Source organism: Myotis myotis, unplaced genomic scaffold (assembly GCF_014108235.1).
Source record: "Myotis myotis isolate mMyoMyo1 unplaced genomic scaffold, mMyoMyo1.p scaffold_m19_p_8, whole genome shotgun sequence".
Lineage (NCBI taxonomy): Eukaryota > Metazoa > Chordata > Mammalia > Chiroptera > Vespertilionidae > Myotis > Myotis myotis.
The window spans coordinates 57,632,309-57,650,135 of NW_023416390.1; the positions used below are offsets into that span (position 1 = coordinate 57,632,309).

The 17,827-nt window shown below is 36.7% G+C and overlaps 1 protein-coding gene across 4 annotated transcripts in view; it reads left to right on the forward strand.

Moving 5' to 3' along the window:
* ACVR1C (activin A receptor type 1C) overlaps positions 1 to 17,827 on the forward strand; it is a 77,124-nt gene that overhangs the window by 17,580 nt on the left and 41,717 nt on the right. For 3 of the 4 annotated variants that reach the window (XM_036320495.1, XM_036320498.1, XM_036320496.1), the window contains exon 2: positions 17,153 to 17,383. The exons of the other annotated variant lie outside the window; for it this stretch is intronic. In XM_036320495.1, the coding sequence (XP_036176388.1) occupies positions 17,153 to 17,383 (231 nt within the window). The remainder of the gene's footprint in view (positions 1 to 17,152; positions 17,384 to 17,827) is intronic. 4 annotated transcript variants of the gene reach the window in all.

A 17,827-nucleotide genomic window follows, 5' to 3' on the forward strand; every position in this document is an offset into this window, starting at 1 on the left:
GGCCTAGTGGTGCTCCTCCTGTGAGAGTGCACTGACCACTAGGGCTCCTGCATTGAGTGTCTGCCCCTTGGTGGTCAGTGTGTGTCATAGTGACCGGATGCCCTACCTCACACCATATATAAAAAATAACTCAAAATAGATCAGTCCAGGCCAGTCGATTTGCATATTACGCTTTTATAATATAGGATAAACTTGACCTCCTCCCCAAATTGGAGTGCATGTGTGTGAACTAAGTCTTATATAAATCAGGAAGTCAACAGATAATGTTTCAAATTGGTTTATCAAGAACAGCAGTATATTTTTAGAGGTAATGTCTTAAGATAGCAGTTCTCAACCTGTGGGTTGCGAACAATGAAAATACATCCTGCATATCAGATATTTACATTACAATTCATAACAGTAGCAAAATTACAGTTATGAAGTAGCAACGAAAATAATTTTATGGTTGGGAGTTACCACAACTTGAGAAACTGTATTAAAGGGTCGTGGCATTAGGAAGGTGGAGAACCACTGTCTTAAGATAATGTCCTAAAGAACAACAACAAAAATAGTTAAAAATGGGTGCTTCTGGGAAGTGAGACTGGGTAGATGTAGGTCACTAGACAGATGCTTTACATTGTCATTCTTTCTATACTATATTTTTTATCATGTGCATTTGTGATATTGATTAAACAAACAAATAAAAGTATTGTAAAATTAAAAATATTTCATTTACTTTTGTTGTACAAGTTCTATATAAGTAAGTAAGCAAAATGTGTTTTGTGTATATAATCTTCAATCTGTAAAATGCCATCAAGTAGAAATGAAACAAAATAGGATGTTAGGCTGTGTTTTGTTCATGGGAGTGGTAATTTCTTCTCTTAGCAAAGGAAATTATAACTGAGGGACATTATCCATACATAGATAAAGCCCTTTGCAAATGCAGCATTACTCACCTGCTCTTTTAGGTTAAAGCATTTGGTTAAACTTGAAAGGTCATTTATCACCTAAAAGGGAGCACTTATGGGCTGTTTGGGCCCTTTTAGCTGGTTTACTATAGCATTAAGCTTGCTTATGGAGAGTTTTGCTTGCATCTGCAGTCTATACACGAGCTCATTAATGCATTAAGAAACCTCATTTTGCTGAGTCAGGTTAGAGGTATCCCTTGTTCAGTACAGTGTCGTGCACACTGTGGGCAATCAGCATTTTTTTTATTGTCTTTTTCACAGCCAGGGGAAGTCACTATGCCTGTTTTGACTCAATTCCAAGACAAATTACAAGATGACATGAAAGGCTATGGAAAGGTCATCAGGCTAGGCTAGTCTGTTGGTTTTGGTCCCCAAGGTCAGGTCATTTTCCAGTGTAGTGTGGGAGTCATACTGTGATACTCATGAATTTTCAGGGTCAGCCCTGCTTTCAAACATGCTAGCCTCTTTTCAGACTACAGATTCCAATTTTGAAAGAGCAAGAAGTGACTTTAACAAAATAATGTTGCCATTAGTTTCTGATCATTGCATTTATATGCATTCATTATATGAAATTAGGGAAAAGTGTTGAAAAATGTAAAAATCATATTTAGTTTCATACCTCAAAGATAGCCACTATTAATATTTTGGTATATTTCCTTCTAGTTTCTATTTCTATACATATATATGTTACATATATGTAAATTGAGATTATATCTTGGGTGTTCTATGATCCTACTTTTTTCATATTTATAGTGAACAATTTCCACTCTAATTAAATATTATTAAAAACAGGATATTATGCCATCATACGGATTTTCAAAATTTATTTAAATGTGTTGTTGATCTGGGGACATTAAGGTTATTTTCATTTTTTACTTTTGTGAATAATAACTCTGCAATGGAAATTTGAAATAAAATTTTATCTTTTGATTATTTAATATAGAGGAAGTAGCAATATGATCCAATGATCATAAATATTTTTAGGACTCTTGAGACAAATATGTAACATTGTACTCCGAGAAGTTTATACTAACTGATACTCCACCATCTGTGTATAAAGTGAAATTTAATTGATTCTCCCCTGCCATTTCTAGGTGTTGCAATTTCCATTTTGGCAAATGAAAATTATGTCTTTCTATTAATTTTCTGTTTTATTAATAAAATTAAAGTTTTTCATGTTTATTGACAATTTTCCTTTCTTTGTTCATCTACTTTGTACATTTTTCTGTTGACAGATTTGTCTTTTCCAAATTTATTTGTCAAATTCAAGAGGTGACTGAGAAGCAAAAAGAAGTGTAGTAACCAATATGAGAGTTAACAGCTTAGATGCTCCTATTCTTTGATCATGCTCAAATGCCAAAGTTGTGTTTGTTTTTATTTTTTAAACAAAAATGTTTGTTTGTTTGGAGGTGCTGATTTTATCACTTTAGTGTGGCAGTGTCATTATAGAAGAAAAAGTTCATCAAAGCTGGAAAGGAGTGTCAGAAAGTTATTTTTAAGGAGTGTGGTTTGGGCTTTGAATGTTGAACTCTCAACAGCTCATAATTTGTAATAGCAGGAGCTTAATTTTTAGGTGTTTTGTTTTTAAACATCTACTGTGTGTCTAAAATATCTTTTAATCACATAAAAATCCTGTGAGATAGGAATCATTATCTGTGCTTCACCATTGCATAATTGGATTCAGAGAGGTGGAGTCACTTTCCGAGCCACACAGCTGGTCTAGCAGTGGCTCAGGATTTCAGCTACAGAAGTGAAGTCTCCCAAAGCAACAGGATTCTTGCTGAATTCCAACAAGATTAAACTCAATTGAACAGAGTTACTAAGATAAGGTTGTTTGTTGCTGTTGTTTTTTGTTCTCACCTGCCTTTGACTTGCCTTTTGTTCAGTCTAATATGAATCTTTGAGAATTCTCTGAGGTCCTCCAATTTCCTTTTTGTAATTCTTCACTTTTACGTCCTGAAATGTATTTATGTTGCTGAAAAAAAAAAGCAGTTATTTTGTTTAATAATGCTTTGATAAAGAAAGGAAAGTACAATTCTAGGAAAGCCCTTTAACCCACTTTCTAAAGCAGCTATGATATATATATTACAGGTCCGATGCACGAAATTCGTGCAAGAGTAGGCCTTCCTTCCCCTGGCTGGCTACCAGCACCACTTCCCTCTGGCACCCAGGACCCAGGCTTCCCATGCAGCCCTGGCTTCGCCCAGAAGATTGTCTGGAAGGACGTCTGGTCTAATTAGCATATTATGCTATATATATATATATATATATATATATATATATATATATATATATTAAAGTTATAGATGGAAAAATTTTATCTCCCACTCCTCAGCTCCCACTGCCACCCATCTTCTCTGAATAGAGGGGCTGGTGATGCTGTCCTTTTAAGTTTGCACAGTATGAGTTCTTCAGAGTATCTAAGCTAAATCTTTTGGGGTCAGTGTTAAGAAGAAGCCCAGTTGGAATTAGTCTTTAAAAACTTTCCTTTATGCCGTGGCCGGTTTGGCTCAGTGGATAGAGCGTCGGCTTGCGGACTGAAAGGTCCTGGGTTCGATTCCGGTCAAGGGCATGTACCTTGGTTTTGGGCACATCCCCAGTGGGAAGTGTGTAGGAGGCGGCTGGTCGATGTTTCTCTCTCATAGATGTTTCTAACTCTATATCTCTCTCCCTTCCTCTCTGTAAAAAAATCAATAAAATATATTAAAAAACACAAAAAAAACAAAAAAACCTTTCCTTTATATCACTTGCTCTCCTCTTCCCCTTTCAACTCTTCACTGCTATTCTATTTTTACTTAGATCAGTTTCTGACTTTGGATAGTTTCCTTTTATTTCAAGATTAATAATTATCTATTCCTTACCATATCTGATTAGATAAATGAACAGTTGTGGATTGTGATAGAAATTTCTGACAAGTGAGCCCCTGAGAACTCTTGAGGACTTTAACTTTCCCATTTTCTTTGCCACTTTCATGCTAAATTTGAGATAGTTTTGTGTCTTTTTCTCTCTGCCTATTCTTTTTGCCCTGTAGTTTGATGATTAATTGTTGATTCCTTACTTTTTCTTTACTGATTTTTTTTAATCCTCACCCAAGGATATGTTTAAAAAAAAAAAATATATATATATATATATATATATATATATATATATATATATTCAGAGAGGAATGGAGAGGGAGAGAGAAATATCAATGACGAGAAAGAATAATTGATAGATTACCTCCTTCATGCCTCACACTGGGGATTGAGCCCACAATCCGGGCATGTGCCCTGACTTGGAATTGAACCGTGACCTCCTGGTTCATAGGTCAATGTTCAACCCCTGAGCAATGCTGGCCGGGTAGGATATGTTTGTTTGTTTGTTTTAAATTGATTTTTAAAGAGAGGAAGGGAGAGAGAGAGAAACATCTATGTGAGAGAGAAACATTGATCAGTTGTCTCCTGTATGTGCACTGAGAGAGGATTGAATCCACAACCTAGGCATGTGTCCTGATTGGGAATCGAACCTACAACCTATTGGTGTATGGGATGATGCCCCAATCAACTGAGCCATCTGACCAGGGCTTTACTGATTGTTTTTATTTGCCTCCTTTAAACAAGTCAGAGCTTCTTTAGCTTTTAAAACCTTATGTTTTTTTTTATCATTAAATTTTTGTATTTTCTTCCATCTTTCCTGAACAGATAGACTGTGTCACACTCTGTTTTCATCACCAAACTCTCTGTATCCTCTCCCATTTGGTTTTTATCTCCCCATCTCATGAAGATTATAATATAAAATTAGGCTTCTGTGACTTAATAGATCTCTAAAGTATTAACTCAGAGTATTTGCTTCAGTCTTCACCAGAGTGGTTTTTATTGTGAACTCTACTTCCAGGACAGCAGCTTCTTTGTTCTCTGGGTGCGCAGTCACTCAAAGTGCTCTTTCTGATACGACATGGCCATTGATGCACTCATTTCCTAGGGTCGTAGGACTTTAGAACAATTAGAGATTATCTAACTGAATTCTTTCTTGGACAGATCAGTTGAGGACACAGAAGCCTCAAAGCCCACATTCAAGATCAAGGATAAGAACCCTAGGTCTCCCAGGTGGACCCTAAATGTGCTAGACTGGATCAGAATTCCTCATGTTTCTTATCTTTACATGGATTCATTTTCCCATACATTTCAACCACATAGCTATTTCCCCCTACTGTGGGGGAGCATGAAGCTGCTGTGTTTTCCTCAGGCTGATGGATGCTGAAAGGAGGGTGTTTTAGGACTGCTGGGAGAGTGGGGGGAGGAGCAGTACTCTGCATGGGGGAGGGAAGAGGACTGAAGATGATGAACAATTGTGCTCCTCAAGACACACCACAAAGAAGCCTTTACTATTGCCCCTGCCCCTAACCCCAGCTGTATTAACCAGTGCTCCACCTCTGTGTCCAAAGAAACTAGGTAGCCCAGTTGGCATGGCTTAGTGGTTGAACATCCACCTATGAACCAGAAGGTCACAGGTTTAATTCTCAGTCAGAACACATGCCCAGGTTGCAGGCTCGATCCCCAGTGTGGGGGGTGCAGGAGGAAGCCGATCAATGATTCTTTCTCATATTTGATGTTTCTATCTCTCTCTCTCCCTTTCCCTTCCTCTCTGAAATCAATAAAAATATATTTAAAACAAAACAACAAAAAAGCAAAGACTCTATGTACATATTCCTGACTTACCTGGTGCATGGATTTGTGCACATTGAAAGGAAATCAATTAGAAGGAATATTTTAATATTGCTATTTGCCCTTTCTCTATAATAGAAGTGTCAACCAAATTCACAATCGACAATGACAGATCAAAACACATGCATGCGATTGGTGCCAGTGAGAGCTTTATATGTATCACTCATGCGCGAGTCAACTTAGCTTTTTAAATCTATACTAGAGGCGCGGTGCATGAAATATGTGCAGTCGGAGGGTTGGGAGGTCCCTCAGCCTGGCCTGAACCCTCTCACAGTCTGGGAGCCTTCAGGGGATGTCTGACTATTAGCTTAGCCCCGTTTCCCGCCTAAGCCATCAGTCAGGCATCCTTAGTACTTCCGGGGAGGCAGAAGAGGCTCCTGCCACCGCCGTTGCACTCACCAGCTGTGTGCCCGGCTTCTCGCTGAGCAGCACTCCCCCTGTGGGAGCACACTGACCACCGGGGGGCAGCTTCTGCATAGAGCATCTGCCGCCTGGTGGTCAGTGCGCATCATAGAGAGCAGTTGTTCTGCCATTCGGTTGATTTGCATATCAACCTTTTATTATATAGTATATATAAAAGCCTAAGTGACCGAACTACTGGTCAACTGGTCACTATGATGCACACTGACCACCAGGGGGCAGACGCTCAATGCAGAAGCTGCCTTCTGGTGGTCAGTGCACTCCCACAGCCAACCTCCCACGGCCATTCAACCTCCCACAGTCCCTCCCCCTGTTGACTGGCCCCGATCGCCCCAATAGGGCCGGCTAGCCAACCTCCCGTGGCCCCGATTGGCTCTGATCACCAGCCAGGCCGAGGGACCCCACCCATGCAAGAATTCTTGCACCAGGCCTCTAGTATATAGATAAACTTGCTTAATTAGATGTGCTTTCTGATTTAGCTAAACTTTTTCCAGCCAGTGAAGCCCCCCAACTTCTCTTTCATGTAATTGTCAGCAACATAGCCCTAAATATCAACACAAAGCTGATTACTATTGTAGATCACGCAGGGAGAACAAAAGGTAAAATATTTAACTGTAGCAGTGTTTGACTATATTCTGTGCAGTGAGAAAACTGAAGTCATTTTCAAGTTCCACCATTTCTTACTTCTTTTCAGGTGGGTCAAGTTTCTAAACTTTCTACATCTTCATTTTCCAGCTAATGAAAAGAAAATAGGACTCTACTGAGTCTCCTCTCTACTTACTCTAGGACTTCTGTGAGGATCAAATGAGATGAGGCACAGGAAAATGCTTCACAGACATTTGGTTAACCTGTAAAATGTTTGCACCTGGCTATAAAGCAAGTTGGGTTCCTGGGCTGAAGAAACTCCAAGGAGGCTAGTAGCTAGGGAGAGGAAGCCAGGCATTGCTACATGATGTCATTACCGGGCATCCACAGTGACCGTTTCCGGGCTGGGCTGGGCTGTGGGCCACATTTTGCGCCATGGGGTCTTGGCAGCATTGGCTACGATTTGGTGGGGTGTCGCTCTGGGGGTGGTGGCAGGGCCTGTGTCCCACTTGGGGGAAGCCGAATGTTGGTTTGTCGGTGCCAGGTCCATGGTGCCATTTATTTTTAAATGGCCAGTGCGCATCATGGCAGCTCCTGTGTTGAGCGTCTGCTGCCTGGTGGTCAGTGTGCGGCATAGCTACTGGTTAGATGGACAGATACTTAGCCTTTTATATATAGACAATCCTTGGGTTACGTTGGACTCGGCGTACATTGTTTCGTGGTTACGTCTCCATCTCCCATTTATTTATATAAAAAAAAAGTTCCGTCATTTCGACGTATGTACATATCTGCTTTATGTTTTTTATTATTTATTTACCACAAGGTCAGGAACTGTTATCTTTTAAATTTTTTTTACTGTTTCACTTCATTACTGCTGTGTATGTGGTCCATATGAATGACATAGGTGCTTATGTAGGTGGGTTCCGACTTATGGCGAAAATCGCGTTATGTCATGCGGTAGGAACAGATCTCCGACGTAACCTGAGGACCAACTGTATATAGATTCTTTAATTCAATAACACCTGTAAGGAATGTTCTTTTGGCTTTCCTCCTCTTTCTTTCTTAGCTCTTATCATAGTATTTGACATGTAGTAAATACTTGTGATGGTTAATTTTATGTGTCAACTTGGCCACAGTTACTAGATATTTGGTCAAACACCAGTCTGGATATTGCCATGAAGTTATTTTTAGGATTAGATTAACATTTAAATTCATAGTCTTTAAATAAAACAGATTACACTCCATAATTGGAGGGCCTCATCAAATCAGTTGAAGGCTTTAAGAGAAAAACAAATTGAGGTCCCCTGAAGAAGAGGGAGTTCTGCCTCTAAACTGTCTCCAGAGTTGCAACCCAACTGTTCCCTGGGTCTGTACCCTGCTGGCCTACCCTCCAGATTTTGGAATTGTCAGCCACCACAATCCAGTGAGCCAATTTCTTAAAACAAACTTCTCTCTAGATATAGAGATAGAGATAAACATATATATGTATGTATCCATATAGTATATACTATTGGTTCTGTTTCTCTGAAGAACTTTAATACAATATTCATGTTTTTTTAAATAAATTTTTATTGATTTCAGAGAGGAAGGTAAAGGGAGACAGAGATAGAAACATCAATGATGGGAGAGAATCATTGATTGGCTCTCCCCACCCCCCGGCCCCGTGCCCCAATCAACCCCACAACCTGGGCAGGTGCCCTGACCGGAAATCAAACTGTGACCTCCTGGTTCACAGATTGATGTTCAATCACTGAGCCATGCTGGCCAGGCACAATAGTCATATTTTTAAGTCTAGTTAACGTCCATCACCATACATAGTTATAAGAAAATGTAAGATCGCACATATAAATGAAATTGTATAATATGTTTTTCTCTCTCTGACTTATTTCTTTTAGCCTTATTTCATCATGCCTTTAAGACTCATCCACGTTGCTGCAAATGGCAAGATTTCATTCTTTTTTTTATGGCTGAATAATATTCTAATATATATAAATACAGTAGTCTCTCTTTATCTGGTTTCACTTTCTGGGATTTCAGTTACTTGCAGTCAACTGTAGTCTGAAAATAATAAGTGGAAAATTCCAGAAATTCATAAATTTTAAATCCATGTTGTATATGTTACCTGCTTGTTAGTCACTTAGCATCTGTCTCAGTTATGAGAGAGGGGGAGAGAGAGAGAGAGAGACCGCATTTTCATCACTTTTATTACAGTATATTGTTATGATATTTCATTATTAGTTATTGCTGTTACTCTTAATGTACCCAGTTTATAAATTAAACTTTATCATAGGTATGTATGTATAGGAAAAACATAGCAACTATGAGGTTTGGTCCTATCTATAGTTTTAAGCAACGATTGGGGGCCTTGAAATGTTTTCCTCACACATTAAGGACTACATTACCACATTTACTTTATCCATTCATCCATTGACAGACATTTAGGTTGTTTCCATATCTTGGATATTGTAAATAATTCTTCAGTGAATATGGGGTGGATATATCTTTTCAAGTTAGTGCATTTGTTTTCTTCAGATAAATACTCAGAAGAGGAATTGCTGGATCATATGATAGTTCTATTTTTAATTTTGGGGGGAGCCTCCATACTGTTTTCCATAGTGACTGCCCTAATATGCATTTTCGCTAACAGTGCACAAGAGTTCCCCTTTCTTCATATTCTTGCCAACACTTACTACGTTTTGTCTTTTTGATAATAGCAGTTAAAAAAGGTGTGAAATGATATCTCATTGTGGTTTTGATTTTCATTTCCCTGATGCAAATTTTTTAAATTCTTTAAAATTGTAACATTCTATGAATAATGATTTAAAAAATAATTTTTAATATCTGGAACTTTGCCATAAAGTAATTCACTTATCATCTGTCAAAGAGATTGTGTATTATCTCACACCACAATCAAATTCTTTGTGAATTTAAGGGTTAAGAGTGGAAGAAAATATTGAACATTTAGAAAATATTTGGGTGGGGGTTTGCCAAGTTTGAAGGCAAGAGAAGCAAGTGCTAACTAAAAGACTGGCAATCAAAAGGAAATATTTGGAAAGTTTTTTTGTTTCTTTTTCAAAAACAATGAGGGTGGTATGTTAGGAAAAAAACATAAATATGGAAGTGGGATAAGTTATATGTAACACATATGACAAGGACGTATGTCTTTATAAAGAGCTCTTTCAAACTGAGAAGAATAAATTTAAAGTTCATCCAAGAGATAAATGGCATGGGTAAAAAATTTACCCAAGAGGAAATCTTTGAAAGGGAAGGAAATATTTGAAAAACAAAAAGTTCAACCCCATTAGTAGGGAAATGCAAATTAAAATATGATGCAACTTCCATCTATCATATTATTAAGATTTTAGCGAGACTAATGCTGACTAATGCTGAGTGTATTGTGAAATGGGTACTTTCATACAAGGCCAGTGGAAATCATAATTGGTACAACTTTTCTGGAAAGCCCTTTGACAACGCCTATCAAGACTGTCTGATGTTATAATTACATTTCTGGGACTCTAGCCTAGAAAATTAACTTGGTTAAAGATTAATCCACAAAGATATTCAACAGAGTGTTATTTAATTGCAAAAACTGGAAAGAACTGAAGTGCCTAAGAATAAGAAAATTCTATAAGCCATCATTTAAGCTAATGTTCGGAACTATAAATGCCATCTAATAACTATAAAGAAGAGATTATAAAGCTCATGATGTAATGCTGTCAGAATAAAAAAAAACACTTAAAGCTGTGTTTATAGGTAGAATTTGACTATAAAAAACTGCTATAGGAAAAAAAACACTGAAAGAAAACATAACACAATAATTATAGGGTTTTGAGTCATTTTATGAATTTGGCTATTTTTCATTCCTCTGTACTTTTCAGTTTTCTGCAATTTTTAATTTAATACATGTGTACTGGTTTTTTTCTCATAGGCCATATCCTACTCTAGGTGTTGAGGATATGATGGTAGATAAGACTGGAAAGTTCCCTGTTTTCGTTTTAGTGGGGCCGAAATAGTAAATAAGCTAATTACAGATTGCAATAACAACCAGAAAGGATGGGGAGCAGAAGATCATTTGTCCAGGGGACTGTGTGAAGGTCTGTCTTAGGTGGTGTCATTGGAGCTGAGACTTGAAGAATTGGAAGGAGAAGAAGAGCAAGGGGCTGTGAGGGGGAAAGAACTTGTTATTTAAAGCTACAAAAGAGACCAGTGTGCCTGGGGGACTGAGATCTAAGAAATTGGGTTTGAGAAATAAGAAGAACCCAGACTTACTAGCCTATTAGGTCATAATAACAATTACGGATTTTGTTTTATTTTAAATGTAATTGGAATCCATTGAATATCACTCTTCTCCCAAGCAGGAGACAATAAAATGTGTCAAGACTGAACAGTTTGATGAGACATCACTTACACTGCCAATGTAAGAAAAGAAAATACCTTCTCAAATTCCATGAGAATTATATGGGAGGATAACAGAAGAAAAGTGTCCTGTGATAAGGGACACTGTGTTTTGGTTTTTTTTTGTTTGTTTGTTTGTTTTGACATGATGCTCCAGATGGGAGACCCCAAATAGTTTTTTTTTTATTTTTATTTTTTTTTATTCCTTACATGACTACAAAGTCTAAAGTTGTGATCATGTGTATATTGTGATTGAGGGATCAGGCCAGAGCCTGCATCTAATCCAACTAAGAAAGGCTGTGAACTTTCCCTCCATCTCCTCGAAATATCATACTGGTATTGAAAAGAACATTAGATTCTCATAGGATAAATATAGGACAAGAAAAATCATCTTGTTATCCACTGCAGAAGTTTCATTGAAATAACAGTGCATGATTTTGGGTACAAACCTGTCCTCCTTGGATGCTCTTTTGTAAACACAACTCTCTCTTTTTGTCTATCATGGATAAGATAACCCTAATGTTACTTATATAGAGAATTGGGACGCGAGCTAAGAGCAGCAGAGGGCTATAAAACTGGAGGGGTCTTTAGAAATCTTTTTGTCTATTTCCTGACATCATCATATTTTAGGTGAGGAATCTACTAGTAAGATGTTGAGGTTGAGAAACTTGTCTGAAGCCTTACGTGGTTCATGGTAGAGGGGGGCTGAAAACTCAGGTTTTATTTAGTGCTGCTTTGGGACCGAGGACATTCAGAATGACCAGTACTATCATTTAAAACATGCTAGAACCTCGGTAAATAGAGCCCTGTGCTGGAAGTGAAAGTTTTCCTGGGCAGAATCCAGTTAGGATGGACCCATCCCTTCTCAGCTAGAAAGTTGAGGCTTTCTTGAATGGGAAACATAAATGCCACTTTGCATAAAGGGACAGTTTTCCTTTGTCCTGAGTATATTCCTCCTATATTTTAGGAATTCTGAATTTCTTTGGATACAGCCTGGCAAATAGAATTTCTAAAAGTCGAGTCTCTATTAAAAGCTCATTTGATCCAAAAGTTTGCATTTATATTGCCCATATCTTATTGCTTTCTTCTTCTACTCTACTTTTCCTTACTAATAAGAAAGAAAAATGCTTTTAAATGCTCATATGACAAGAAATCAAAGTTCTGAAAAGGAACAGAAAAGGAAAAGAAAATCTTTGCCTGATTTTCTTTGCTTCTGTCTTGCTTTACCTCATAGTCACGATTATTAGTTGTATTGGCTTCTTCCTTGTTTTCATACTTTCAGATTCAGTACACTGATGAGCTTGAGTTGTATATTTTTTTAAATTCAAAAGCCAGCAAATGATGAATATTACATATTCAGCAGGTCAAACTTAAGAGTTTTCTGAAATTAAAAAATATTTTGTGTTCACTAGCCTGCTCTAAAATTAGGAATATTGGCCTGGCCGGTATAGCTCAGTGGTTGAGTGTTGACCTACGAACCAGGAAGTCACTGTTCGATTCCCAGGGTCAGGGCACATGCGTTGGTTGCAGGCTCGATTTCAAGTAGGGATTCATGCAGGTGGCAGCTAATCAACAAATCTCTCTCTCATTGATGTTTCTATCCCTCTCTTCCTCTCCCTTCCTCTCTCTGAAATAAATTTTAAAAATATATATTTAAAAAATAAAAATAAAATTTGGAATATTGAATCAGCTAATGTTTGGAAAAGAGGAAAGGGTATGTGTCAGAAATTTACATAACACACTGGTCAATAGTTATTTTATTATAGAGAACCAAAATGTTGAAAACTTAGGAAATATAAAACCAACTTATTGCAAATCGTATCTAATTCAAAACAATGATTATTTCTCAAGAAATATTTGATCACTTTGGTTCATTTTTTTGTAGTGTGATAGTTTTCACATCTCTGGACACCAGCGTGTGCTTGCCATCACCTGTAAACATGGACAAAAAGTTATTTTCTGGTTGATTAGAAATGTGCACATCCATTGGTTTCATGCGGGTAACAGATGCCTTGAGGTAACAGATGTCTTGGCTTTTACAGACTAATTGACAAAAAGGGGGAAAGAGGGTAATTAAAGGGATGGGAGGAGACACAGGGAAAGCGCAGTCTTCCTTGTGGGGAAAAAATCCAATAGTCCTCCTTATTATGGGTACTTACCTTCTTCTTCAATTTCATTTGCCATCTTTTTCCATATGACTCAAAGAGAGTATAACGGGAAAGTATAAAATAAAGAAACATGGGGCTGGGCTAGTCTGCTAGTAACAGGATTTATCCTGTCATGGAATATTCTAGTATAATTGACTCATTTAACAGCAGTTTAAAAAAACAACACAACAAACAAACTATGAAAGCATAAGTCTAATCACTAATGGCAACTTAAGTTTTCATTGGCAATACAAAGGTTCATGTTGAGGATGGTTGACATAAATATGGTTTAATTGTATACCAAATGTGACCATGTTGTGGATTGGTGGGAAAGAAAAATTGCAAGACTGAACGAGGTGTGTGTTAGATATATATCTTAGGCTCTTGTAATTTGCTCTTTGTTCTCTGTCAGTGCTATAGTACTGCCAATTGACCTGAAATAAATGAGAACATTTAGCAGATGTTTGCAGCTGTTATCATCAACAAATTGTCAATTTTGGCAGTGTTTTCCATTGTGCAACATTCAAAGTAAGGTGTCATTTACTACCTCTTAACTGTATAATCTGGATCTATATTCTTCTTCTGATTTATTCCTTTCACTTTAAATGAAGGTAATTTTATAGCCTATTAGTCAGTGAGTATCCATGTTATTCCTTGATGAGAACTATTATGCAATCGTTTTCTAAAGAGCTAGTATTGTTTTGAAGAGAAAGTATCAGGTTAGGTACCTAGAAGCTTACACTTATTTCAAAATTCAGATAACCTGAAAGATTAGGTTCTTTGGGCTTGATGCAAGGCCCAGGCTATTGACTTTTATTGGACCACCTGTCTCCTCATAAAATAGGTAGGTAGAATTGTTTTAAACATATTAAATGTTTTAAAAGGTAATTGGGACAATGCAGATCAAAATCTCAATTATTAAGTTGATTATTAATTTCCTTCTGCTGAATAGAATTACATTTTATTCACATTCATTAGAAACTGGTGAGATGGGAGAATGGTTTCTGTCCCCATTTTTAAAAAAATCAGCTTTAGTAAAATAGAAGCAACATTTGCTTGAGTAGTCTAATGACCACATTAATTCAGTTACTTGATCTTTTTGAGCCTCATTTCATCATCTATAAAATGGAGATAGTGACAGGTAACACCCACAGTTGCACTGGGAATTATACGCAGTGATAAACACATGAGGAACTAGCATATGTCTGATTGTTGAGTACTTTACGGTTGTGTTCACTCAGTGGGTCCATATTCCTTAATTGCCTTGGTTTCCAGGTTAGGCTTCTCTTGGAAATAGAAAATTCAAGGAGGCTCTGATGAGGTGTCTAGTAACAAACAGATTGAGATTGTGTGTCAGGAGATTTATAATCTCAACTTCAGCCCCTAAAAATATGAGATTGAAGAATAAACAGAGTAGAGTCAGTTTCTTTAAATCAAAGAATGTTTCTTATTTTGTAATTGTGAAAATCCATAAATTATAAATTTATAAAGTCATAAAATGCTGGTACCATATGAGACTTCGAGATTTCTGGATCCGCTGCCTCCCCCAGTTTATTTCTCATTTGTAGAGGAAGGCAGGGAGAGCCCATGGAATTCAACATCTTCTCCAAAGTCAATCAGCCTGTGAGTGACAGAGCTGGGACTGGGACCTTCATCTTTTCCTGACCTTTCTCTGAACTGTCACCAGACACCACCCTGCTCTGGGACTGTCTATCTAGGTTCTAGCACAAACAATGAAAAGAATGAGAACATTGAACTTACTGAGCAGAGCAGAAAAAAGATATATTTCCTTGTTATGCCTTTGAAATGGTCTGTGCACCTAGTTATTTCAGCCATTCCTTTATGGATCACCAATATATTTTGATTGTTTGCATAGGACAATGAGCTTTATTTCCTTCAGTAGGAAAAATACATATTCACTAATAATTGCATAGTACTTTCTATGTACCAGGCACTGTTCTAAGGACTTTACATAGGTAAACTAATTTATTCTTCATAACAACACTATAAAGAAGTATATTTTTCTTATCTTTCATATAAAGAAATGGAAGCATAGAGGGGCCAAGTAATGCCCAAGATTACAAAGCTAGTATAACTAGGATTTGAAGGCCTTGAGGTTGGAATTGGAAGATGCTAGAGAGATTTTACTTTCAGAAGACACCTGGGTGGGTGGATCCTCATTATATGAGCTCTCTGTTATGCAAAGAAAGTGACTTAAACTCAAATCACTTAGATTTTATATATCTAGTTCTGCTGAATACCAACAAATCTAGATTATAAAGTTCCACCATAGCACACAAATATCAACAACAGAGTACATTTATTTTATTAAAAAAGTTAAAAGTATATCCACTTTATTCATGTCCTTTCCCCTCTGCCCTCTTCCTCTCACCATTTTTAAAAGTAATTCTTTATTGTTGAAAGTATTACATATGACCCCCTTTACCCCCATTGACCCCCTCCAGCTCACCCCTGCCCGAATGTACATCTGTTACCCTCAGAGTACATTTAAATTGATCACAATTGGAATAAATAGAAGAATGAGCCATTATGCTTGGTCCAAAGTTGTTAACAAAATAGTATTTTAGTTTATGTTTGTATTTCTCTTAGCACATAGGAATGAAAATACTTATGGGGATGATATTCTACTAGTCAATAAAAAATTATCAAAGGAAGATATAATTTCTATTAATTACTATGTAATTTTTTCTTTCTAACTCACCCTTTTATAGAAGAATATTATCCATATTTGCTCTTATATTAGTAGTTGAAGTTGAGTATATTAATTGCCATTTATGTATTGAATATTTTATAGGTATAAACTCAGCTCCAAATTGACCAATTAGTAATTTAAAGACTTTCATTTGAGTAAAAATGATTGCATTGTAAAAGTTTGGATAGTCAGATAATTGTTGGGGACAGTTATAATTTTTTTAAAAGTTTATTAAAGTAAAAATACTTTATTGTATTTTTTATAAACAATGGTATTAATAAAATTTAAATAAATTGCTCACCACTTTCTGGACTTTTCTGGCTGACAGATATTTTACATCAGAATACAAGTACTGCATCACTTGGACCATGTGAGTTAATGTGTGTGTGTGTGTGTGTGTGTGTGTGTGTATGTATGGGAAGTGGGGAATGTGGAGGAAATCTGTGAAGCGAACAAATTAACTTAGCAAAATGTAGTTTTTTTTCAAAGTTTTATTGCAGTAGATATATGAAATTGTATAATTGATGTGTTTTGCTTTATTGAATAGATGTGTTCATTAAAGAAAATTGCCTGAAGGTCATGGTGTATATTCAAATGACTCTCATTCTAACATGTATTCATTAGTGAAGAGGAGGAAGTATAATGGCTCATCAGTGCCTTAAAGTTACTAGGAGGATAACAATAATGTTAAAAGTTACAAAATACACCTGTAAAGACTCACACTATTTTTTTTAGCTGTAAATATCTATGGTTAGGTTTGTATTTAGCACATTCACTTAAAAGATTACAGGAGAAAGAGTAAGTGAACAGAATAAACTGTGCCGTTTGGTTGCACAGCTGCTGTGATCACACTTGAATGTTCCACAAGTGATGCCAGACAGGCCCCTCTTGGTTGCTGTGTTACTGTATCCTAGTGTTTCACAGGAGCTGTTGATTTAGGAAGGAGCTGATTAAGCTTAAGAAGAAGAGATTAGACAGACCATGGATGAGAAAATTGTTTTAAAATATAATAGCAATAAATTCATAAGATCCAAACAAAGGGATGACTGGGCAACCTGTTTAAACAAAACACCTGACTGAGAGAGCGTTCATGTGTTCAGCACGTATTTATCTGGTGCTGTTTATTTAATCCCTCCCTCAATTTTCATTAAGATTGGTTTTCTACACCTAGGTTTGATGAAACAAATTTGCATGATGTCTTTTGTATCTTAAAGCTTTTTTTGCTTGCCTTACACTTTTCAGGACTGAAGTGTGTATGTCTTTTGTGTGACTCTTCAAACTTCACCTGCCAAACGGAAGGAGCATGTTGGGCTTCAGTTATGCTAACCAATGGAAAGGAGCAGGTGATCAAGTCCTGTGTCTCTCTCCCAGAATTAAATGCTCAAGTCTTCTGTCATAGTTCCAACAATGTTACCAAAACCGAATGCTGCTTCACAGATTTCTGCAATAACATAACACTGCACCTTCCAACAGGTAAGGGGTTTATCTTTGTTCATTCCAAGTTTAATTCTACTCTTGGGAAATCATACACATAGTAGAAATCAACCTGTTTTGTGTTTCTTTAAATACAATCTGTTTTACAGTTCTCTTTATTTTTTTTTCTTCCTTTGGACCTGGTAAAATTGTCAAACGTTTAGGTGAGGTTGATTTTTTAAAATTGTGCAAGACTGTCAACACATTGACAACACATTATAATTTTGAAGAAATTTGTCTATGTGAATTACATTTTTGGAAGTGATGAATGGACCTAAAGTAAATATAAATTTGTGTGGATTATTTTAAAGGAAAGACACTTAAATATACACCAAGGAAAGAAAAAAGAAAAAAAAGAGAGAAAAATAAAATATTGTAGACTTCCAACTTCTATGGAGACAGAAGCTTTTATTATGGGTACTTTCTGCACAGCTTCTTTATGTG